Source organism: Hypomesus nipponensis, chromosome 26, assembly GCF_054491055.1.
Source record: "Hypomesus nipponensis isolate SF chromosome 26, ASM5449105v1, whole genome shotgun sequence".
Taxonomy (NCBI): Eukaryota; Metazoa; Chordata; class Actinopteri; order Osmeriformes; family Osmeridae; genus Hypomesus; species Hypomesus nipponensis.
The window spans coordinates 7,416,357-7,437,500 of record NC_140386.1 but is presented as its reverse complement, the minus strand read 5'-3'; the positions used below and the strand labels follow the sequence as shown (position 1 = coordinate 7,437,500).

At 47.2% G+C, this 21,144-nt stretch overlaps 1 protein-coding gene across 1 annotated transcript in view; it reads right to left on the bottom strand.

The window, feature by feature from the left end:
• adamts10 (ADAM metallopeptidase with thrombospondin type 1 motif, 10) overlaps nt 1-9,529 on the bottom strand; it is a 32,752-nt gene extending 23,223 nt beyond the window's left edge. The window contains exons 1-4 of the mRNA XM_084693084.1: nt 9,351-9,529; nt 5,064-5,516; nt 1,474-1,844; nt 150-309 (exon numbers count right to left, since the gene is read on the bottom strand). Of these exons, the coding sequence (XP_084549210.1) occupies nt 150-309; nt 1,474-1,844; nt 5,064-5,166 (634 nt within the window). The 5' untranslated portion in view covers nt 5,167-5,516; nt 9,351-9,529. The remainder of the gene's footprint in view (nt 1-149; nt 310-1,473; nt 1,845-5,063; nt 5,517-9,350) is intronic.
• Between the last annotated feature and the right edge of the window lie 11,615 nt (nt 9,530-21,144).

Here is a 21,144-nt window from a genome sequence, read left to right as displayed (position 1 = left end):
TCCACCACTGAGCTCCCCCCCCCCCACCCCCCCCAACCCCCCCATCCCCCATCGTGACTGATTGGAAAGAGCAGCTGCTAAAGACGGCTGGGGAGGTCCGTGATTACTAGGTGAATCTGTGAAGAAAGTGGCGGGGCGGGTGAGCCTACCGATGACCCCGCAGGACTGGTCCATGTACTGGTGCCGCAGCGACGACCTCTTGTAGATCACGTGAGGGTGCCCCTCCGCCCTCTTCACCCTGCTGTGGTTTGATGCGGGAGCCAGGGGCTCGATGAGGTACTCCTCGCCGCCCGAAACAATCACTCCCTGCTGTGGGAGGGAGGGAGGGAAGGAGGGGGGAGGAAGGGATGGAGGGAGGGGTAAACGGCACATCTGGGCCAACACCCCTCCACCAAACCAACCAACATCCCACTAATACCCCACTCATACCTCACCAATACCCCACTCACCATTGTAACTATCTCTGGGATGGTAAATCCGATCACACACTCCAGAAACACCAACTCAAACAAACTCAGTCTCCACGTCTCGTACACATACGTCTCTCCTTTCGCCCTTCTAGTCAGTAGTGTGGGTCGTATCCACACAGGGGCGCCAGGGATGCACACCCGCACGCACGCACTCACATCCACACACCTCTGATTAGATCTCCTGTCTGGAGTCTCTGGGGCCGGCCTAAGGGTTTCCCCTGGCTGCCGTCTCTCCACGGAATGCCGTCTGAACTCCCGTAATCCCGTAATGTGTTTAGTGCTGCTGTGCGGACACAGTGGACTCCCTGCTGGGTTCACTCATGCTAGCCTGACCACCAGTAATTACGCGCCAAAGCTTATTAGCGCTCGGAGAACAAACCCGAACCCGCACCCTCTCGATGATCATGTTGAACGTATCGCGTATTAAAAGGATACCGAAGCCGCGCAGGTGTCGAACGCTCTCATCGCGGGGAGATCAGCACGTCTGTTTTGCTGCTTTGCTTTAGGGGAGACTGCTGTGAACACCCGACTCAGCAGAAGAGAAGCTGAACCCCCCCCCCCCCCGCCCAGCTGTGATGGCTCCGTGACCTCTGACCTAAACAGGAAGTGACCGGCGGTAGGAAGGGTCTTGGTAATCCCCTTGTTTATGCAGGTGTGTTAATGCCGCTTGCAGGGCGTCTTGGTTAGGACAGACAGGTGCCCCTCCCCCCCCCTCCTCTTCAAGAGCACACCCAATCAGAATTTCACACTCGGAAGGGTGTGCAAACCCTTTGGATGTGTCGTGTTGCGAGTGTGTGACCGTGCAGTAGTTTAGGGTCGTTTGCGTGACGGGGTTTCGTTGTTTGAATACATCAAACTGTATTTTGAATTGTATTTTGAGAAACCTAAAGAGAAACTAATCCCCCCCCCCTCCCACCCAGAAGGGGGGCAGTGAACCTGTTCACCTCCGTCAGACAGAAGCCCCCCGCCCCCCCCACGAGCGCCTGGGCCGAGCGGTGCTTACCAGGCCGTTGCAGTTACTGAGAGCCACCTGGCTGGAGTGGGGCCTGTCCTGGAGGTGTCCCACGTAGTGGCAGTTGGGCGAGTAGGCGTGGCTCCAGGCCACCTGGCCCCTCCTCCAGTACTCCACGCGGAACTGCCTGGACAGCAGGTTGTCCCGGAGGGTCAGGTTGAGCAGGAAGTCGCTGCGTGGCGTGGACAGCTGGTAGAAGAGCTGGGGGGAGGAGCCCTGGCTCCCAGCTCCATCGGCGCTGCGCCGACGCCTCCGGGCCTGGGGGGGGCCGTCCTCCTCCGGCCCCTCCAAGGGCTCCCCCTGGGGCCCCACCCGCACCGGGACGGCGATCTCATACTGACCCAGGCCGGACAGAAACTCAGCTGGGGAGAAAGAGACATACACACACAGACACACACACATGCAGACACACACACACATGCAAACACACGCAGACACGCAGAAAAAAAAGGCCTCAGGTCAAAATGAGGGGGTCAAGCTCGTGGTCAAAGTCAGTTCAGTGAAGCAGTACTTGAGTTTGTGAATTCATGTTTGTCTGCCTGGCACAGGCAGTACAAACTGATCCCCAAGGACTCCCCCTCTCGGTCCACGCTATCCCTATCCGCGAGGCAACAAAAAAAGCCGTCTCCAAGGCAACCCCGAAACCGTACACTTCCTGTCTCTTTGGCTGTGGACCCGAGAGATTTACTGTCCAAACACGGAGCTCTGAAGAGTGGGTTCACAAGGGAGAGGTCAGAAGCAAGCGGCCCCGGTTTTCAGCAGGCGTCTGTGGCCTTAAATGTGGAGAAACAAGCCTCCTTGTGGAGGGTGAACAGGCAGGGGATCAACAGAGTCACTGGGTCCATGACGGGCGTCTCATACCTGGTTTGACCAGCTTGAATAAACACCAGGCACCATTACTACCAACCCCCCCCCCCACATACACACACACACACCCACAGAACCCACTTCATACTACAATACGGCTCCACATAAGGAGTGTGGTGTTTTGTGAGGGTACGCTACAGAGGGATTCTGGGAGATCCATGTCGGATTGGGGAGATAGAAAAAAGAAACAGTATTAATCTGCCCCCCCCCCCCCCCCAGCCTCCCTAACCTCCCTCTAGCCTTCTCTCTTCCTCCGGCCTCGACCCCCCGCTTGCGTCTCTCCTCCGGCCTGAAAGCCACAGCTGTGCGGCTGTTCGTCGGACCCCAGCCCCAGCCCCCCCCCTCCTCTGTACCTCTGCAGTAATCAGTCCAATCAGGACCACCTTATGAGCCAGAACAATTAATGAGCGCGCCACAGCCAGAGGGCACGGTCGACGCTCTCACAGGCCGCGTAGACGCCACACCCCCTGACCCCGCCCAGAACCAAGGCTCACCCCACCCATCCGTGGGTCGTCAACATCGTCATCATCATCATCATCACACAGCAACCCCTGGTAGCCCAAGAAAACAAACGATCCCTTCCAGTGGAAAAGCCGTCCCTGGGAATCTTTTGATCTCTTATCTCATCAGCAAGAGGAAGGAACTGTCGTTAATGTCCAATAAACCAACCCACTAAGGGAGGGAGGCCCGTAAAACCCTAGAAAGCCCTTGGAAGGAGCATTCACCTTTTATATAATAAACCGGCAGTAAGCACTGCCCGGGGTCCGCTCTATTTTAACTTAGAGAAGAAAGGAGCCTTTAATTAGGTTAAAGCGAGGCTTAATGTGAACAGTGGACCTTTTTATTGTAGCGTTCCCAGAGAGAGACTGCCTTTTTCCCTCTCCCTCCCACTCTCCCTCCCACTCTCGCTCCCACTCTCCCTCCATCCCTCTCTCCCTCCCCTCTATCCTTCTCAGCCGTCCCTCCCTCTATCACAATTCTACTCACCCCTCTCTCTCTCTCTCTCTCTTTCCATCCATCCATCCCTCTCTCTCCCGATCCCACCTTGTTCCTATTCTGTCTGCCCCAGATGTTCCCCAGCTGTCGTCAGTCTGGGCAGCGCTCAGTCAGGGGTGTGAAGAGGGTGAGGGAGGAGGGGGGGGGGCGTCTATCATCCATGACTGGCTCACCCTGAGTCCATCTCCCTGGGTGGAGTTCCTGCATCTCCACAGAACCCTGTCAGCGCTTCTCAAACCTCTCCTCGTCTGTCTGTCTGACTGTCTGTCTGTCTGTCTGTCTGTCTGTCTGTCTGTCTGTCTGTCTGTCTGTCTGTCTGTCTGACTGTCTGTCTGTCTGTCTGTCTGTCTGTCTGTCTGACAGTTTGTCTGTCTGCCTGTCTGTCTGTCTGCCTGTCTGTCTGTCTGTCTGTCTGTCTGTCTGTCTGTCTGTCTGTCTGTCTGTCTGTCTGACTGACAGTCTGTCTGTCTGTCTGTCTGTCTGTCTGTCTGTCTGTCTGTCTGTCTGTCTGTCTGACAGTCTGTCTGTCAGCCCACCTGCCTGTCTGTCTGTCTGACAGTCTGTCAGCCCACCTACCTGTCTGCCATCAGCATGTCTGCCTGACTATCTGTCTGTCACACACAGAAGGACAGGCACAGTTGAGTTATAGCTACGCGTGTGAGAGCCCCTGGCTTACCTCATTATTGGGTCATTTTAAGCGGGAGAGAAACAGCTCCGAATGTTCTCCTACTTTGGCATGTCTACATATTTGTTCTCTCCTTATTTTAAATAAACACACATATGCTGGCCAAATACACAACCCAGCCTGTCAAGTGTAGCAGCACCGAAAAAATATCATGCCCTCAGCAATTTTCCTATTATTTCATTTGCTGTTTTTAGTTCTAGGTTTAATCTAAAATGACTTAAAGGGGTTACCATTCAGTGTGAGATAACAGGCCTAGCCTGGCAGGGAGTCAAGTCTGTAGCAGGAGACGTGACTGGTGGGACGACATCCAGCAGAGTGCTGGTCTGCTGCAGACATGACACACCCTGGTCCTGACTGGCTGGCTGGCTCTCTGAGCAGAACTTTGTGTAGGTCCAGTTGGTTTCAGTGAAAGTCTACGCTTCTTGCATCACCACTGTGCTACCATGCGCGATGTTTTCGGTGCACTCGCGCGTCGGCGGCGTTGAGAATGGGCGCCCGCGCGACGGGATTTCCTCGCCAGACGCCCGGCGACGAAAGATGTCGCGGCGAGGCCGAGTTTACGCGGTCGCTTCTGTTGGTTTCCCTACGAGTCTGGGGGAGAGTGGACAAGTGCCCCCCAGATACATGTCAAGGCAGGCGGTGACTCGAAGAAAGCAGAGCGGAGGCCTATTGGAAACAGATGACTGGGAGGGTTCAGAGGTTAAGCATAGGAAATACACAATCCCTGCTTTGTTCTGAATGGCAAGTCACGGACACTCAGGGTATTTATGTCGGAGCCCTAGGGGCATCCGGTTTACTCTATGTGTGGTACTTGTGTGTGTGTGTGTGTGTGTGTGTGTGTGTGTGTGTGTGTGTGTGTGTGTGTGTGCGTGTCTGCCAGAGGTGAGGGAGGGGGGGTGCGGTGTTGTGATGTGATTTATGGAGAGAAGGAATCGAGTCTAGGAGAGAATGCAGGAGTGGAGAGGAGACATCCATGAAGTGTCAGGAGTTAGATCAGACCTTCAGGAGGAAGTGCTTCAACTTGACCCCTCACCTTGAGACTGAGTGAATTCCCCCGCGGGCTCATTCTCCACAACTTCGGTGGCAACCATGGCGATGGTGACGATGCAGGCCAGGGTCCTCCATACCGTTTCCATGGTGACTCCAGTAACAAGCTTCAGTGCGGTCCCCAGGCCTCTGTCCCACCATGTCTCCAGCCCTTCCGGTCCCCTCGCTCACCAGAGGGACACAGCCATCTCACCACGGACCATGGCTGCAGCCGCTAACAGTGTCTCTCGGAGGCAGATACTAGAGAGCGCTCAACACTGTCTCTCTCTGTCTCTCTGTCTCTCTTTGTCTCGCTGTCTCTCTCTCTCTCTCGTGCTCTTTCTTTTTCTCCCTGGGGCTGTCTTTCTCGGTGTCTCTCTGTGGTCTGGTGATTCTCAGGGAGACTCGGAAGGGAAGACTTCCTAGGAGTTGAGCAGCGTTTACGGTCCTCCGGGCGTCCCTGTTGAGGAGAAACAGTTAAGTGTTGGGATGGAGAGAGGAGGAGGGAGTGGCAGAGAGAGAGAGAAAGGTAGAGAAAAAGAGAGAGAGAGCTAGAGAGAGCTAGAGAGAGCTAGAGAGAGAGAGAGAGAGAGAGAGAGAGAGAGAGACAGAGAGAGAGAGAGAGAGAGAGAGAGAGAGAGAGAGAGAGAGAGAGAGAGAGAGAGAGATAGAGAGAGACCCCTGACCCAAGCCTCCCTCTGACGACTCCTCTGCTCTGGACTCAGTTCCCCGTGACCGGCTGCCTGCAGTGGCTTTAGCCGATCAATCAAGACTCCTGTCAGAGACAAACAGTGACTTACAACCTGGCTACCAGAGAGAGCAAGCCTGAATCTGGGCCCCCCTCCCCTGTCTCTTCTCTCTCTCTCTGTCTTTCTCTGTCTCTCTCTCTCTTTAGTCCTCGGCTCTGCCCAGCGGAAAGGAGTTCAAGCAAAGAGGAAGGCATTGATCTTCTCAAATGCTGTGTTTAGGCCCGGGGGAGCTGGAAGAGGGTGTTATGTGAGTGGTTGTGGGGAGTGGGAGGGGGAACCAATCAGAGATGAAGTGGGTTGCTTCCACTTCTACACTGACGGGATGGCTGGCCGGCTGACTGGCAGACTAGTTTGCTGACTGGCTAGCTGGTTGGCTCTGGAACTCACATGACCTACCACCTTACAGGCAAGCAGAAAGGGCATTCATCAAAAGCCAGACCAGACAGATCCCACGTCAATCAAAATCCCACACCCACGATGTTCCTGTCTTTTAAGACACAGGGACACATTCATAGAAGGGAGATTGACGCATATCAACCTATCAATCCAGCTTTTGAATTTTATAAAGCACTCTAATCTCTACTACCAGTCCTCCACGCCTCTCTCTCTTTCTCTCCCTCTCCCCCTTCATCACCCCTCCCTGTGGTGGTGTCTAGGTAGAAGCAGAGTGCGGAGACGGTACACAGGTCCAGATGGCTGGCTGCTAACCAACTGCAGCCAAAGGTAATCGGAAGCAGATGGAAAACGGTTTGGCGACGAGGGTGAGGGAGCCGGTCGCCTCACGAACAGAGAAGAAATCCAAACTCTCTAAAGAGAGAGCGTCTGAAGGAGAGATGAGGTGGTGCTGCTGGTGTCTGTGTGTGTGTGTGTGTTTGCGTGTGGGTGTGGTTTCGTGTGTGTGCGCATCCCTGTGTCAGTGTGTGTGTGCGTTCAGGGTCAGCGAGCGCATGTGTAACTTCACGGTACAGTCTGAGTGAACCACACAAGACTTCTTTTCAATCTCTAGACCTCAAGTCCTCTCTACGTGTATTAGGGTTCACCTGTCGTTGACAACATTCAGAGGAAATCTTTTTCAGGAGGAAGTTAACTAACACACCCTAATCAGACATCATCTCATGTTGTGACCCCCCTCAACATCAAGTTAACAAAGCATGACACTGTGATTGAAAGTCTGCTAAAGGGATTTTTGTCACGTTTTATACTAAACATGAAAGCCAACACAATAATGGCATCAGGTCTTATGACTGGGAGGGTATAGCTCCACGCTTAGAGATCAGATTGCAGATCAAGAGGTTGCAGGTTCAAATCCCCCCTCATCCCTGTAAGTCACTTTGAATAAAAGCATCTGCTAAATGAATGCTTTAAGTGAGCATGCACTCTGGGCTGGACTGAGGGGGTTGCAGATGGGAGAGGCAGTGGGCGGGGCAGTGGGCGGGGCAGATGGGAGGGGCAGTTGGCGGGGCCAGGTACAGTGACAGCACCGCCAACACTGAGGGGTCTTTGTGTTGTTCCTTTACTCGAGCGTGGAGAAACTGTATTAGCCCCCCCTTCATTCTCCTCTGCCCACCCCCCTTCGCCCTCCCTCCCTTCTCCCCCTCATCCCCTCCCTCCACTCCCCCCCGCCCCTCCCTCTCCCTCCAGGCTTCTCCCAGTCATTTCCTGCTTAGCCAAACGGCCCTTCTCCTTGTTGGTCTCTCATTTCATTGTAAGGTTGTTAGACCGGCAGTTAAATATCAAACGCTTTTCATTAAAACCCTTTTCTAATCTTGTTTCATTCAAACAAAGCCATGATAATCAGGCCCCCCCAACACTTGGCTCAGTGCTATAAACATGGCTGCTTAGGAACTTTATGGGCTGTCCCTTGCTTTCTGAGTACTGCACAGTAACCCAGACAACACATGGGGTTGAATGACAAGCAATATTTCAAAATTGATCCTCTTCCATATGTTGTTAAAAATCACTCTATAATGTATTAGTTGTGAAAATGATGTTAGTCATTTTGGCCAACAATCCCTTATTGCCCAAAACACTATGTTGGTATTGTGCATTCCAGTGTGGCTACATAAAAATATAAATACATGTAACCACAAAGCATACAATTTGCTAAGAACGTGGTTAGAGGGATTTTTTATGGAAGAGGATATGGTGTTTACTAACAGACAGAGGGGGGGGGGGGGGGTCTTGGACGGGGAATGACCAGTAGGAATGTAAGGGTCGTCCAAAGTTCTGATCTGAAAGTCTGGAGTGGACCAGAAATATTTAAACACCAGCAGCAGCAACTGTATCTAGCGTCATTCGGGAGGCTGAGGGAAGATTTAAGATGACTGTACTGCCTTGCTCTTATTTCGTGCTGCCAGGGAGCGTCCAGTAAAAACGGTCACACTAATAAATCCCATATGACTGACTCAATATAAAGCCTCGGTAGAAAGCTTCAATCCTATGCTAAAACTGCTAACACCAACTTCGTTGCGATTTAACCGGCAAACTCCCCCTCGTCAAGCTCTCTGGCTCTATCAAAGTTTTGTTTTATTTTTTTTATTTGAACTATCAACCCAATCTCTGTGCAAGCAGGGTGCAAATACTTGTGACCTGACAACTGCTTTCCATCTCTTTGAAATGACTCAGAAAAACAATCAAATATCACACGATTCGCCCATGCTCAGCCTTGACCAACAAACAACAAATGAAGTGATTGAAATAATACAGGGACAGAATAGAGCTGGGAATATTCCGTTCGGTGGGGAGAACGCCGCTCTTTCAGTTATTCCCAAATAAACAATCTGCGGATGAAAAGGGCGAACGAAAGCATGACAGCCATGCCAAAGATGCGCTGTCTGAAAATGAGAGTAGTCTGAAACAACATTTTGACTGAGGGTTAACTTGGACAGACACATTCAGCAACTCAACACAGTACTGAGACTGTGGAAGTATTCCGTGTCATATTTCCCAGGCTACGGTCTCTTATACACGATACAGATTGGTCAACGCTGACAATGCCGGTTTATTCTAGCATATGCCTCGGTCAGTTGAGAAAGAGTTGACCAATGCTTATCACGTACAGACAAAAAGGGCACTTGATAGTTAATTACTCATCGTATAATTTGTCATAACTTTCGGTGGGTCTGGGTGTGATTTCCTTCTCTGGGTAACAGTGTTTCTCTATTGCATATTAGGCTATATCTAATAAAGTTGGTGGATCTTGAGCCAGACAGCTTGCCTACCATCGCCGAGTATCCTAAATCTTGTCCCAGGTCCGGCAGACGCACTACTGGAGCAAAGGGCATGTGCCAACTTTCACTACATTACGCTACCTGTCTGGCGACAGTCACTGCCTCTGCTCGCTCATAGAGCCAGGCTTCCCGTGAATTTAATGGTAAATTCTTTGCATCGGTCTTGATGAATAGAAAAATTCCACAGTTAGCCTACTGCTGACTTTTAAATGAACACTCAACGTTTTCACGAATCAATGCACCGTCATCAAGTGTTTAGTCATGTTCTCGGATAGGTCTATGAATGTAAAGACTATATGAATGTAATAGGCTTACCTTTTATTTTACTTTGACAACATTTGTTATGGGCGTCCTTTTGGATTTGATTTGTCCGTCCACTGGCCTTGTTTAGGACGTGTCAGTTGTCTTGAAAAGTTCTGTCAGAAGGGCGAGCCGAGGGAGGTCGGAGAGCGCGGACTTTTGCAGCTCTGATCCCACCGAATCTGATGCAAAGGCACCCTGTGTGCCCGAGCGCGCCTGCTGGTGTCTTTTCGACCAGGAAGTCAAAATCGTAAGAGCGGTGCTTGTACGCATGGCGGAGCTGTTTTCAAAAAAGTCCCAATGGTTCATTAAACTAATTGTGCAGCCGACTTTATCTGCTACGTATTTATATGGTACTAAGACATATATAGTACAAACGATTAACAGCAAACCGCATTTGATGAACAAAGTAGGGAAACTTAGGTAGGTCTAACCTATATTTATTTTATTAGTTATACTCTGAGTTGCATTGAAGAGGCATAGTCTACAGCTTTGATGCCTAACCTCAACGCGTTGTATGGAAATGTAGGGCACAAACCAGCTAGTACTTAGTGCAGAAACAAACAAAAATCCCTGAAATTAGTTGTGTAAACGGTGGAGGCTGTTTGGAGGATTATAGGAGATCATTATCATGGTCTGTGATTGGTGGGGGACGTGGCCTGCCTGTGGGTAATTCAGCCCGTTAGACAGAGAGTCAGGAAGCTGAAAAGATGCAAATGTCTGGTCTTACAAGATGGTGAAGGACACAGATGAGGTGTCCAGAGCCAGTGCCCTCCTGGCATTCAGACTCGACTTCTGTCTGGAAGACCTTTCTCCGAGGTGGAAGGTAAGTACAGTAAGTATTACGCATTAGTCTAGCAAAGTAGATACAAGGTCCTCTCCTTAAAATGAGATATTAGGGACAGTTAAGAGATGGAGGAGAGAGAGGAGTGAAGAGAGAGCTGCGAGAGGGAGGCGTGAGGAGAGAAGGACAGGAGAGAGGAAGCCGGCAGTCGGTCAGTGTCGTAAACAAGGAGAGGATTGATTAACTTCATGATACGCTGACCTTGTGTAGCAGTAAATGATCCTCATTTCATGAATGCAATTCATTGGACGGAGTCAGAGTTGCTCATTTAGCTTTGAGTTCATTTCAGCTGGCCTGTCATTGTTCTTCAGTAGACCCATAGGCACTCCCAGTCATATGGCAATAAGAAAAATACTGTTTCAATGTCATTTAGATGTCTGTGTGCTGGTGACAGATTTCAAAATTACTTATTCTAGACTGTGGCCAAATCAGTCGACTGGTAAATACAGCACTTAATTGTTGGTAGCTGTAGTTATGAAGCTTTATTATTTAGCTTGGAATCTACAAGCAAATCAGTACATTTATGTAAGTATACGAAAAAAAAAACTTTTTTTATTAAAACAAATTTAATTTTTGTAATTTACCACTCATGCAAATAGTCCTGCATGCAAAATAAACCAGGTAATTTAATGTAAATTTTGTTAGATTCACTATTAACTCAGAGACAGACTGTAGACATGTTGACCTGCCAGCAACCCTTGCAACCCTTTCCCAACACAAACAAAGCCCACTGTAAAATCCTCCTGATCATAATCCATGTTAAGGATCTCACATATATAGGCATGATATATTCATCCCCGTTCCAACTCTAAACACATTGAAAACGAGGTTAAACTGACGAGCCAATGGGCTTTCGACCTGGGGGTGTACTCTACGTCATGATGACTGTGTTCTGAGGCTGGAGGTGTTAGTGGGGCCTGTCTGGTAAACACGGCATCTCCGGGTCAGGAGAGGGTTGTGCTCACATGCCGACAGGCCCCTGTTGTGCTTGGATTAGCGACTCGTGAACCGCCATTTTGCCCAGAAAGCAGCCACTGTCTGTCATTGCGGTGCACCTTGGGATGCCCCCGCCATGTTGAACACACTCTCACACGGTGTCTTGTTGCTACGCGCCTTTGTATCCCAAACACCACGGATCCACCATCATCAAGACCTTCAGATTGTAAATCGTTCAGGAGACGGGGCACAGTTATACATCAGTTGTGTATCAATGGCACTGATCTGTCAGTGGCATCAATGTAATATATTTATTTGTCATTGTCATAGAAAACAACAACTGTTTAGAGCATTCAAACACTGCATAGTTTGACATAAAAAGTGCAATACAAGGTGTAATATCCCTCCAATAAACAACCCATAAATAACCCCTGTGTAAACCTTACATTGGCCTCTCATTGGTCTTATTGTCCGCCATATAGACAAAGGTCTGGAATTCTCCCCATGTGAAGACTCCATTACCACCTACGTTCTGGAGGGTTCTCTTTACAGTCCGCACTGCCACTTCAGCTGCTCCATTTCTAGGAGGTGAGTCGGCAGGATGGATCTTCCGAGACCATTTTGGGCCATTCTTGGCCACCTTTCCCTCCATTCCTGACCTTTCCAGATTCTCCAGGAACCGATAGAGGTCTTCAAGGGCAGGCTTGGCCCAGACAAAGTTAGTGCCTGGTTCAGACCTTAACTTCCTGTTTCAGAATAAAAGTTGTAATTTCCTCGAAACAAAAAGTCCCTTTCCAGTTACGATCTGACAGCACAACAATCAAGACACGTAACCCATCCCTGTTTACACGTCTGATAGACGGAGAGAAAGAGAGGCAGGACCTAAGTGTGCTGACTGTGTGGTTAGAAACCCATTCTTGAACATGTCACATCGAATTGCTTGTGTGTGTGTGTACGCGCAAGCGCTTATAGAGCGTACCTCACAAAGTTTTTGATACATTTTCATAGATGAGATGTGCAAGTTCTTTACAGTTTTTCACAATTGTTAAAACACATTTCTGTAAACAGTCGCTCATTTTCTCAAAACTGTAAACACAAAGCCAAATCTTCAAACTACATTTCCAAAACCTCTGACTTCTGGCAAAATCTAACACTCGCCCCGAAACCGTTTAACCTGTGCTCAAAATCAAGGGTAAAAACCCTCTGGTGTGCTGGATCCAGTCTTGACAACACTCCACACCTATGTCATCACAGGACAATTCCATTGCCTGTAGGAGATTTACCCTAGTATATTGGTTTTGCTCAAAGACCTTCCACTGCCACACAGGGAAAAACACTTCAATTGGGTTGAGAAAAGGGTTGTGTGGTAGAAGGCAAAAGTTTACAGTAAAGATTGCTGGTTGATGTTGAACCATTCTTGTATACGGACACCACATTGAAATTTGACATTGTCCCAAACCACCATTAGAAAAAAGTGTGAACAATTTTGAGTCATTGTGTTTTACAGATGACAACTGTGTTGTAGTTGTGTTTACTGTTTGCCGCCTGGAAGCACATGTTCATCACATTGCAAAATGTTTTAGTGAATGAGAATATGTTTAGAGTTCTGCCAAAAGACTGTCTGGTTCGACAACATGGATGAGGCCACTGAACATTTGATTCGTTTAGTGTTTTCGCGATTCGGAAAAACTGTAATGTATGCAAATTGACCAGGCAAAAAAACTTTTGCTCATTTTAGTGATCATGACCGGAGCTTCACGCTACTCAATCGACCCAGCATAGGTTCTTGGAAGAAAACACAAAAACCTCTGTAGAGACTGCAGTCTAACGGAAGATGTTGGACTGCTAGAATCTGAACCCTTAATAAACCTTGAAGTTAGCGAAAAGCTCATCAAAAATGGTTGCTAACACTGTTTGTTTTGGTTGCTGTGTGTGTGAGAGATTGTACACATTCCCTACATTGGATCTTTTTCTCTCACACTCACTGATTGTGTCCACTCTTGCCAACCTTAACATCACCTGCATCTTTGACTCTTCAATTGGGTTGAGAAAAGGGCTGTATGGTGGAAGGCAAACATTTACCGTAAAGATTGCTGGTTGATGTTGAACCATTTTCGTATACGGACACCACATTGAAAGTTGATATTGTCCCAAACCCTCATTAGAAACAAGTGTGAACAATTTTGAGTTTAACAGATGACAACTGTGTTGTAGTTGTGTTGCCTCTGTGCTGCCTGTGTTTACCATTTGGAACCACATGTTCATCACAGGGCAAAAGGTTTAGTGAATGAGAATGTGTTTAGAGTTCTGCCAAAAGACAGTTTGGTTCGACAACATGGGTTTAGGCCGCCGAACATTTGATTCAGAGAATGGGGATTAGTCTTAGGAATTTGGAAAAACGAATGTATCTCTGCAAATAGATTCACCACGCAATGAAACTCGTGCTCATTTCAATGATCATGACCGGAGTTTCAAGCTACTCAATCGACCCAGCATAGGTTTTAGGAAGACAACAAAACCTCTGTAGAGACTGCAGTCGAACGGAAGATGTTGGACTGCTAGAATCTGAACCCTTAATGAGCATTGAAGTTAGCAAAAAGCTCATCAAAAATGGTTGCTAACAATCTTTAGTAGCTGTGTGTATGTGTGTGTGAGAGAGATGGTACACGCTCCCATACATTTGATCTTTTTCTCACACACCCAGTGCTTGTGTCAACTCCAACATCACATAAACATTTTCTCCTTGCACATGTACTGTGATTGGAACACGCGACTGGAGTGCTGTAAGGTTGCTGATGAGGATCAAATCCTGTCAGACACAGTGCTGCACCAGTCGAGGCTGCACCAGTTGAACTAGTGGCTGGCATTCAGCAGCCTGACAATCTCTTAAACCATGGCTGGATTTGTATGCACTTCCCCTCCCACGCAGTCATAGCTTCTGACACCCAATGTGGCAAGAGGTAGAAAATCCTGCAGATGGGTGTCTGTGCGTGCGTCTGTGTTGAGGTGCTGGAGGAGCTAGGAACCTGGCCCTCAGTCTACAGCTTAGATGTCTGGCGCTAGACCCAGAGTCAGGAATCCAACCATTCATTCACCCTTAGAGGAAAGAGGATATTAACAAACAGAGCCCAGGTCTTGTCTAGGTGTCCTGTGTCAAAGCCACAACACACACACACACAACACAACTCTCTCTTAGGAAGCTACAGGATTTGGAAATGCAGCATGTGTTGTCATTCCTAATCACATCAGACTCCAAGTGATGGTTTGGAGTGAGAGAAACGCATAGATCTGCACTCGTTGGTAGAGCCATCCTGAATGATGGCTTTGTTTTCTTACCTGACTGGGGCCCAGACAGAAGCAGGTGGCAGGTGAATGAGACGATCCAGACTCCTGAAGATTACACAATTACCTTACAGGTTTAACTTTCCTAGAGGACATACCTTCAGTGTAATGTGTAAATACATAGCTGGTTGTTGAACATCACAGAATAAGAAAATTAACATAATATGTTCTTATGATTGCATTTATTCTATCTGTGAATATGCAGGGATCCTGCCCAGGGCCTTCACTTTTACAGGATATCGTACCAAGGCAATAGGCCAGCATAGACTGCTCAGGTCTGATTTATCATTATGGAAGAAAAAATACATCTGGAGTGAAGTTACACTTAATGGCTTGCCTTGAGATCGGACTGGTGCAAAGTGTGAGTATAGCAGACTGAAATTTGAACTGGCTCTTGATTGCTTTGATTAATGGAAAAGAAATTACCCCGTTTGATGGAACACACTTCGATGGCAGAATTGACTTGTCACAGCACAGAAGGACTGTATTTAGCTCCTTTGGTTTCTCCAAATGACAAATGGTAAATGAAGCAATCAAGAGACGTCACATTGTTGGTTTTGACGCAAACATGCAATTTGATGCGGTCGCATGCAATTCATTCTTTCAGTGTGAACTCTCCTTTCCTAAATGACACATTAAAAACCCCTGCAACTTCATCCCCGCTCTACCTTCAACGTCTCAGAACCCGTTTTTAAATGTTTTTTGAAACCAGACCAGAGAGTCAGCTCCTCTCGCTACACCCATTTTGAATGCATTTGAACTCGGGTGCTTTGCTTAGCAGCCAGGCTCCAGAAAATTACAGCTCTGTTCTACAGCAATGAAGATACCATCCGGCTGGCCATGATAACCCCTCCCACACCGGTCTCAGAGGCACAAGCTGTGTAGGACGTGGTCATGCCATATTCTGTCCAACAACAGAGAATTCTTGTGAAAAACACACCTGTTCCTTACTCGTATATTACATTTACTGTTGTTTGCGCCATGATTGCACAACAGCCCCAAAAGAATTCTCTGCATGGTATATTGATCATGCTGCCTGAAGGACACGTGCCCACCGACATTTAACACTTGACACCCAGAGCAGCATCCAGAGCAGCATCCAGAGCAGCACCCAGACAAGACCTACACAAACACAGAAATGTTTGTGTGTTTGCTGCTCCTGTGCCAACCTAAAATGATTTCCAATTCTCAAACACACACATCCGTTGCATTGGGAACAAGATTTTTCCTCTCAATACTTACTGGAATGCACAGCATGGTTGCATTTAATTTTGTTAAGTTTCTGATTTGAGTTCAGACAGACTTTGTTGCGGGGGGTTATGAACACAGGGAAAAGACCGTAAAGGTTTCAGTGTAGGCAATGTTCCCATCTCGAACTGTGAATTTGATTCAATTTAATTCTGCCTGTGGATAGCCAACATAATTCTCCATACTTACGTAATAGCCACTACTGGGCCCAGAGCAGTCATTGCCATTAGCTTCGCTAATGAGACCTATTTCCCAGCTGGATGCATCGCACAGCTAGCTATGCAGGAAAAAGCAAGAATGACCAACTTCACCCATCTGAAAGAAGAGCGCAGAGTCCTTGAAGAGGATAGCTTTGTGGACAATATCCAAATATCCCACAATGACTTAGAGGGTCTGAACAAGATAACCGAGGGGGTTGAAGAGATCCTGAAATGCGTGGGCTTGTCCCTCAAACCATGGGTTGGGTCAGGGTAAAGTGGGAGGCAGGGAACTGTAGTAATAATCCACAGGGAAGAAAAAAAGTCAGTAGAGAAGAGCAGAGCATTAGTAAAAGTGAAAATAATGGTAGCTAACTGGCTACACAGTCACAGTGCGGCTTGGCGGCTAAAGGTGAAGATAAGGATAGCTGACTAGCTAGCCACAGTCACAAACATCACTATGGTTTAGGCACCAAAGGATTGGCTATACTCCATTCTACTTTAATTGGGGGCACTTGATTTATGAATCTATTTTATATCTTATATATTGTTTAGCTCTTTAGTATTAGACTTCATTTAAAAAGTAGAGTGTATAAATAAAATGCGATCTGTATATGTTTATTGTATGCACCTTCCTGCAAAAGTAAATTCCGTGTTTGTGTTAACTCAAATTCTGATTCTGATTACATTTGGTTCTGTTGCACGGTTTAGGCATAATTTAGGCAAAAGATAACAGTGGCTAACTAGCTTGCCCCAGTCACTGTCACAGAGCGGCTGGGCTCGACACGGCTCGGCTCGGCTCGGCTGCTTGGCACGACCTTGCCGAAAACAAATGAAGGTAGAGAGTGCCCTGCCCTGCTAGTCATGGTTACAAATAGCAGCTTCGCTCGGCATTGCACAGTGCAGCTCGTCAGTGGTGCTAAATGTGAAGGTAACAGTAGCTGACTAGCTAGGAACAGCCACGGTCACAGTCATGTAGCGGCGCGGCTCGGCTCAAGGTCAGCTCCGCTCGGCTCGACGGTTCGGCTCTGCGGCTATGAGTGAAGATAACAGTAGCTCACTAGCTAGCCACAGTCACAAACGCCACTACAGTTTAGGCACATGCAGCCTTGGCTTTGCTCTGTGCTTAATTTTATATTTATATCTATTTGATATCTTACATATTGTTTACCTCTTTAGTAGGCTATTAGGCTTTTTAATTTATTTATACATTCTACTTTTTTTTAATGAAGATCCGTATGTTTATAGTATGCACCTTCCTGCCAGTAAATTCCATGTTTGTGTAAACTTACATGGCAATAAAAACGAATTCTGATTCTGATTGCCTTTGGTTCCGTTGCACAGCTTAGACATAATTTAGGCAAAGGATAGCTAACGGTAGCTAACTAGTACAATTACCTACAGTAAGACTCGGCTATGCTCTGCTCTACTCCACAAAAGTGAAGAAAAAGATGGTGGAGGAAGCTTTTGGAAAGACAAGTGGAATTTGTCACAGCACAGAGTTGCAGAGGATGCACAAGCTCGGTGTGGCAGGAGCTTTATACCAGTTGTAAAGCTTAAGACAACAAGTCTACCCAAGTTCAGTGGCAGCATGACGGACATCCATCGCTGGAGAAAGGACTGGGAAAGCCAGCAGAAGGAGGGGGGAACTTTCCGGATCAGCTAAAGTCAAGAAAAATCCAACTCTTGGATAGCATAGATGGACATCCCCAGTGCGGCTTGTGTGAAACAGCAGCCACAAGGGGCTGACAAGCTGCAGATAAAGGGTTTTTCAGACAAAGAAGAATCATGGAGCTGCCATGCGAGAAAACATTGAGGTGAAAGCCACTGAGATAAGAAGCAGAGCTGACGGGACTGACCCCCTCCCCGATCCAGATACCTCCAGAGGAGAACAGAGAGCAATGCTGGGAGAGGGCCTTCCAGGGAGGGTGTCTGGTGGTTTGGTTATCAAGAACGTTGTTGAGGTGAGGAAATTCAGGAGCCCATCCAGGTGGTCATTGTGTGGCAAGTTTCTAAGTAGTGGCTGGACAGGAAGGGTCAAAACACAAGACAAGTACAGTGGGAGGCAAAGCACCTGGACATTTGGGCCAAAGAAGCCCTGACAGTGAAAGAACATGATGATGCTCTCAAGAGATCTCTTCATAGCAGCCCAGGATGGTGTATCTTTTCCTGATACTACACTCAGAGTAGTAGTAGTAGTCACAGACAAATAATCTGGGCTTTTACTTTGTGGAGTTCAAATCTTAACCCCTTTACAGCCAGACCATTCAAATATGAGGACGAAATTGCAGTACCGATTTTGATGTATGGATGGCTACATAGTTGTCTCAAGAAGCCCACAGATCAAATCATGAAGGAGTAGAGGGAACTCTGCTTAGGGTGAGGGGAAAGGCCTGTGGTTCAAGGCTACATTGTCTGCAGAACACTGTAAAAATCAAAAAATGTGAATCTTTTGCATACAAGTCTATTGTGTCACCGTTCTCCAATGTTACACCATCAACATAGAATGATTCATTATCGCCATCACAGGTGGGTTTGTCTGGTTCTAGTTGGTTGACATATTAGTTGTTTCAACGTGATCTAGAATGCTGTATTGATCTGCAAAATGACAGCTCCACCTTTGCGTGTGCTCATAAACAACGAAATAGCCCCAAAAAACATTGCTGGAAGACAAAGCATACATTTTGATAAGCAACCAAGTGCCAATTACCTTTGCTATTTGAATGATATCTCGTGAATTCCGATCCTTAGATGCAGTAGAATATACACCGAAGTGCGCGATGGCTTTTGTCAGTGTGCCGCCGCAATGAAAATGTAATATTCCTGTAAGAACACTCGCCATATTTCCGCAATGCTCCCATCAAAGAACAGGGTCCAAATGTATCAAACTTAATAAATTAATCAGTGAAAGTATGCATAGGGAGAAAACTGGAAAACTCAAAAACGTAATCACTGACTGGTGATTGATTGTGCACAGGTGTACGAGCGCGTTGTCCACACCCCGTCAATTCCCAATTTTCCTGACATGGTTGTTGAAACGCCCATATTTTGTCAGGTTTCAAAATAAACGCATCAATTTACATTTACATTCATTTACATTTAAAATGTAGGCTAATGTAATGTATCAATTAATCAGAAATGCATAGTGCAACAAAAACAACGGTGAAGAAGATAAACTTTACTGAATGTGAAATGGAGATCTTAATTAGTGAAATAGGAGCATCGTGGTTGGTGGCCTTAGTCTATAAGTTATTTGAACGTTGATGGAGTAGTTTTTCGATTTACAAAAAAAGGATGAAGCAACCCGTTGTGCCCTTATCGGAACATCAAACTGTCATGCATGTACTTATTCTTTTCCTTTCGGTCACCTTATTGCATCCATATAGGGCCTACCTTAATAGGCGCGTTCGACTTCATGCAGCGCCGGCGGCGCCGACAGTCGGCTGCAGTCGGCTGCCTTGAAGCTGAGAATGCCATTGGCTGCTTCAAGTCAGCTCGGCTGCAGGTGGCTGCAGGCGACACCGGCGCTGCATGAAGTCGAATGCACCTACTATAAAAGATGGACGTCGTCATCGTGACGTCACCGATTAGTTTGTGAAAGCCCGTTTTGAAGCCTCGATTTTTCCACTTCCTGGTTGCCATCTTTGGTTTTTGGAGCCAGAAGTGACGAGAGGGCGAAGTTCATTAAGCCATGCTGGCTAGATGTAGCATGATCTTATCCATTACCCACAATAGTTCTGGATCTTTTTTACACTGTGAACTGCTCAACCATTCCCTCTTGCACTAAGGGAAGTGAGAAGAGAACGCTGTTTCATTCTACACTTCACTCCTAGTATTGTACACTTTTATTTTTACACCAAGTGTAAATGAGCAGCAGAAAATGAATGCTTTTTAATCTATGCCATCTTCATAAATAACAAGTAGGCCTATGCATACTAATACAGAAATATCAGTTGGAAAATCTAGCCTACACCCATGAAAATTCTCCAAATGTATGGATGTTTGATATTAGTTTAAACTGTAGGTTTGGAGATGAAACAAACCTCTTTATTTGTGTAAAAAAAATTAAAAAACACAAAGAAACAACTGAGCCACCTGCATCCTGCAAGCACACCTCCTAATTTCCCCAGAAGTCTAGTTTACGGTAATGTTCCCATTGAGCTTAAACAAACTGATGAGCCCTGAGATGCTCCTCAGCCTGCTGTGCTGCTCTGTTTGCCCACGTGAGGATCCAGAATGTTGAAGACACGGGTGAACTGTGGTCAAACCATGATAGCATTTCTCAAGAGTCTCATCAGGACCCACCTCTGTCAGAAAGGGAAAGTGATCCTGACTCTCACCTTGTGGCCACTGCTTTCTGCAGAAGCCATGGTCTTCCAGGCAGGTTGGTATTGTGAATGGATGCTCTATGATGGCACCCAAGGGCAGGAAATTCAAGGCTGGCCAAGAATGTGTCCCTTAAAAATATTGAAGGCAATAATAATTGTGCGATGTAGAAAGGTGCCTCAATTGTCTCTCCCAGATGTGGAGGGCACTTTGACCCTGCCTTCACTGCTATAGTGTAGAGTTTGAATTAAACCTCAAGACATTCCAGCGCAGGTCTTTCTTCTTCTTTCCTCTTTCTTCTTCCCCCCCTTTCATTTCCAAACGTTTCATTTGTCGAACAAGCCTACAGAGTTTCCCCTGAGGTATGTTCTTCTATCATGTAGTCCCAGTGGTCTTTTTTTTCTGGAGAGAAACAAAAGAGGACCTTATTACTTTGAAGCTGTACCATGACACTGCTGTCCGTTACACTGTGCCAAGGATCAGGAATTGTTTTTAAGAGCCAACAATGGTTTGTGTCATTCATACTGGGTATATTGAACATAGTAACATAATGAGTTTATTCTAAATCAGCCCACTGGCATTTGTGGTTGTACAGCCATGTTTACGACAAAACAATAGGAAGATACATTCCTAGCCTATGGCCTGGCTGTGGCCAGGACCGGTTCAGTTCCATTAAAAATACATTAAAATTCCGCCCAAATTTGGCACGGATAATAAAATGTTGCCTTCAGATCAGCATTGGCCCAGATCTGCTCATTTATAATTTTACGTACTTATTTAACCGATGTCCATTTAATGGGAGGATACCGATAAGCAGTAGCGGTTCTAGGCACGGGCGAACCGGGGCGGATCGAAGAGAGGAGTTAGGGTTAGCCTAACACATTTTTGTGTTAAGCGCCCTCTGCTGGCATAAAAA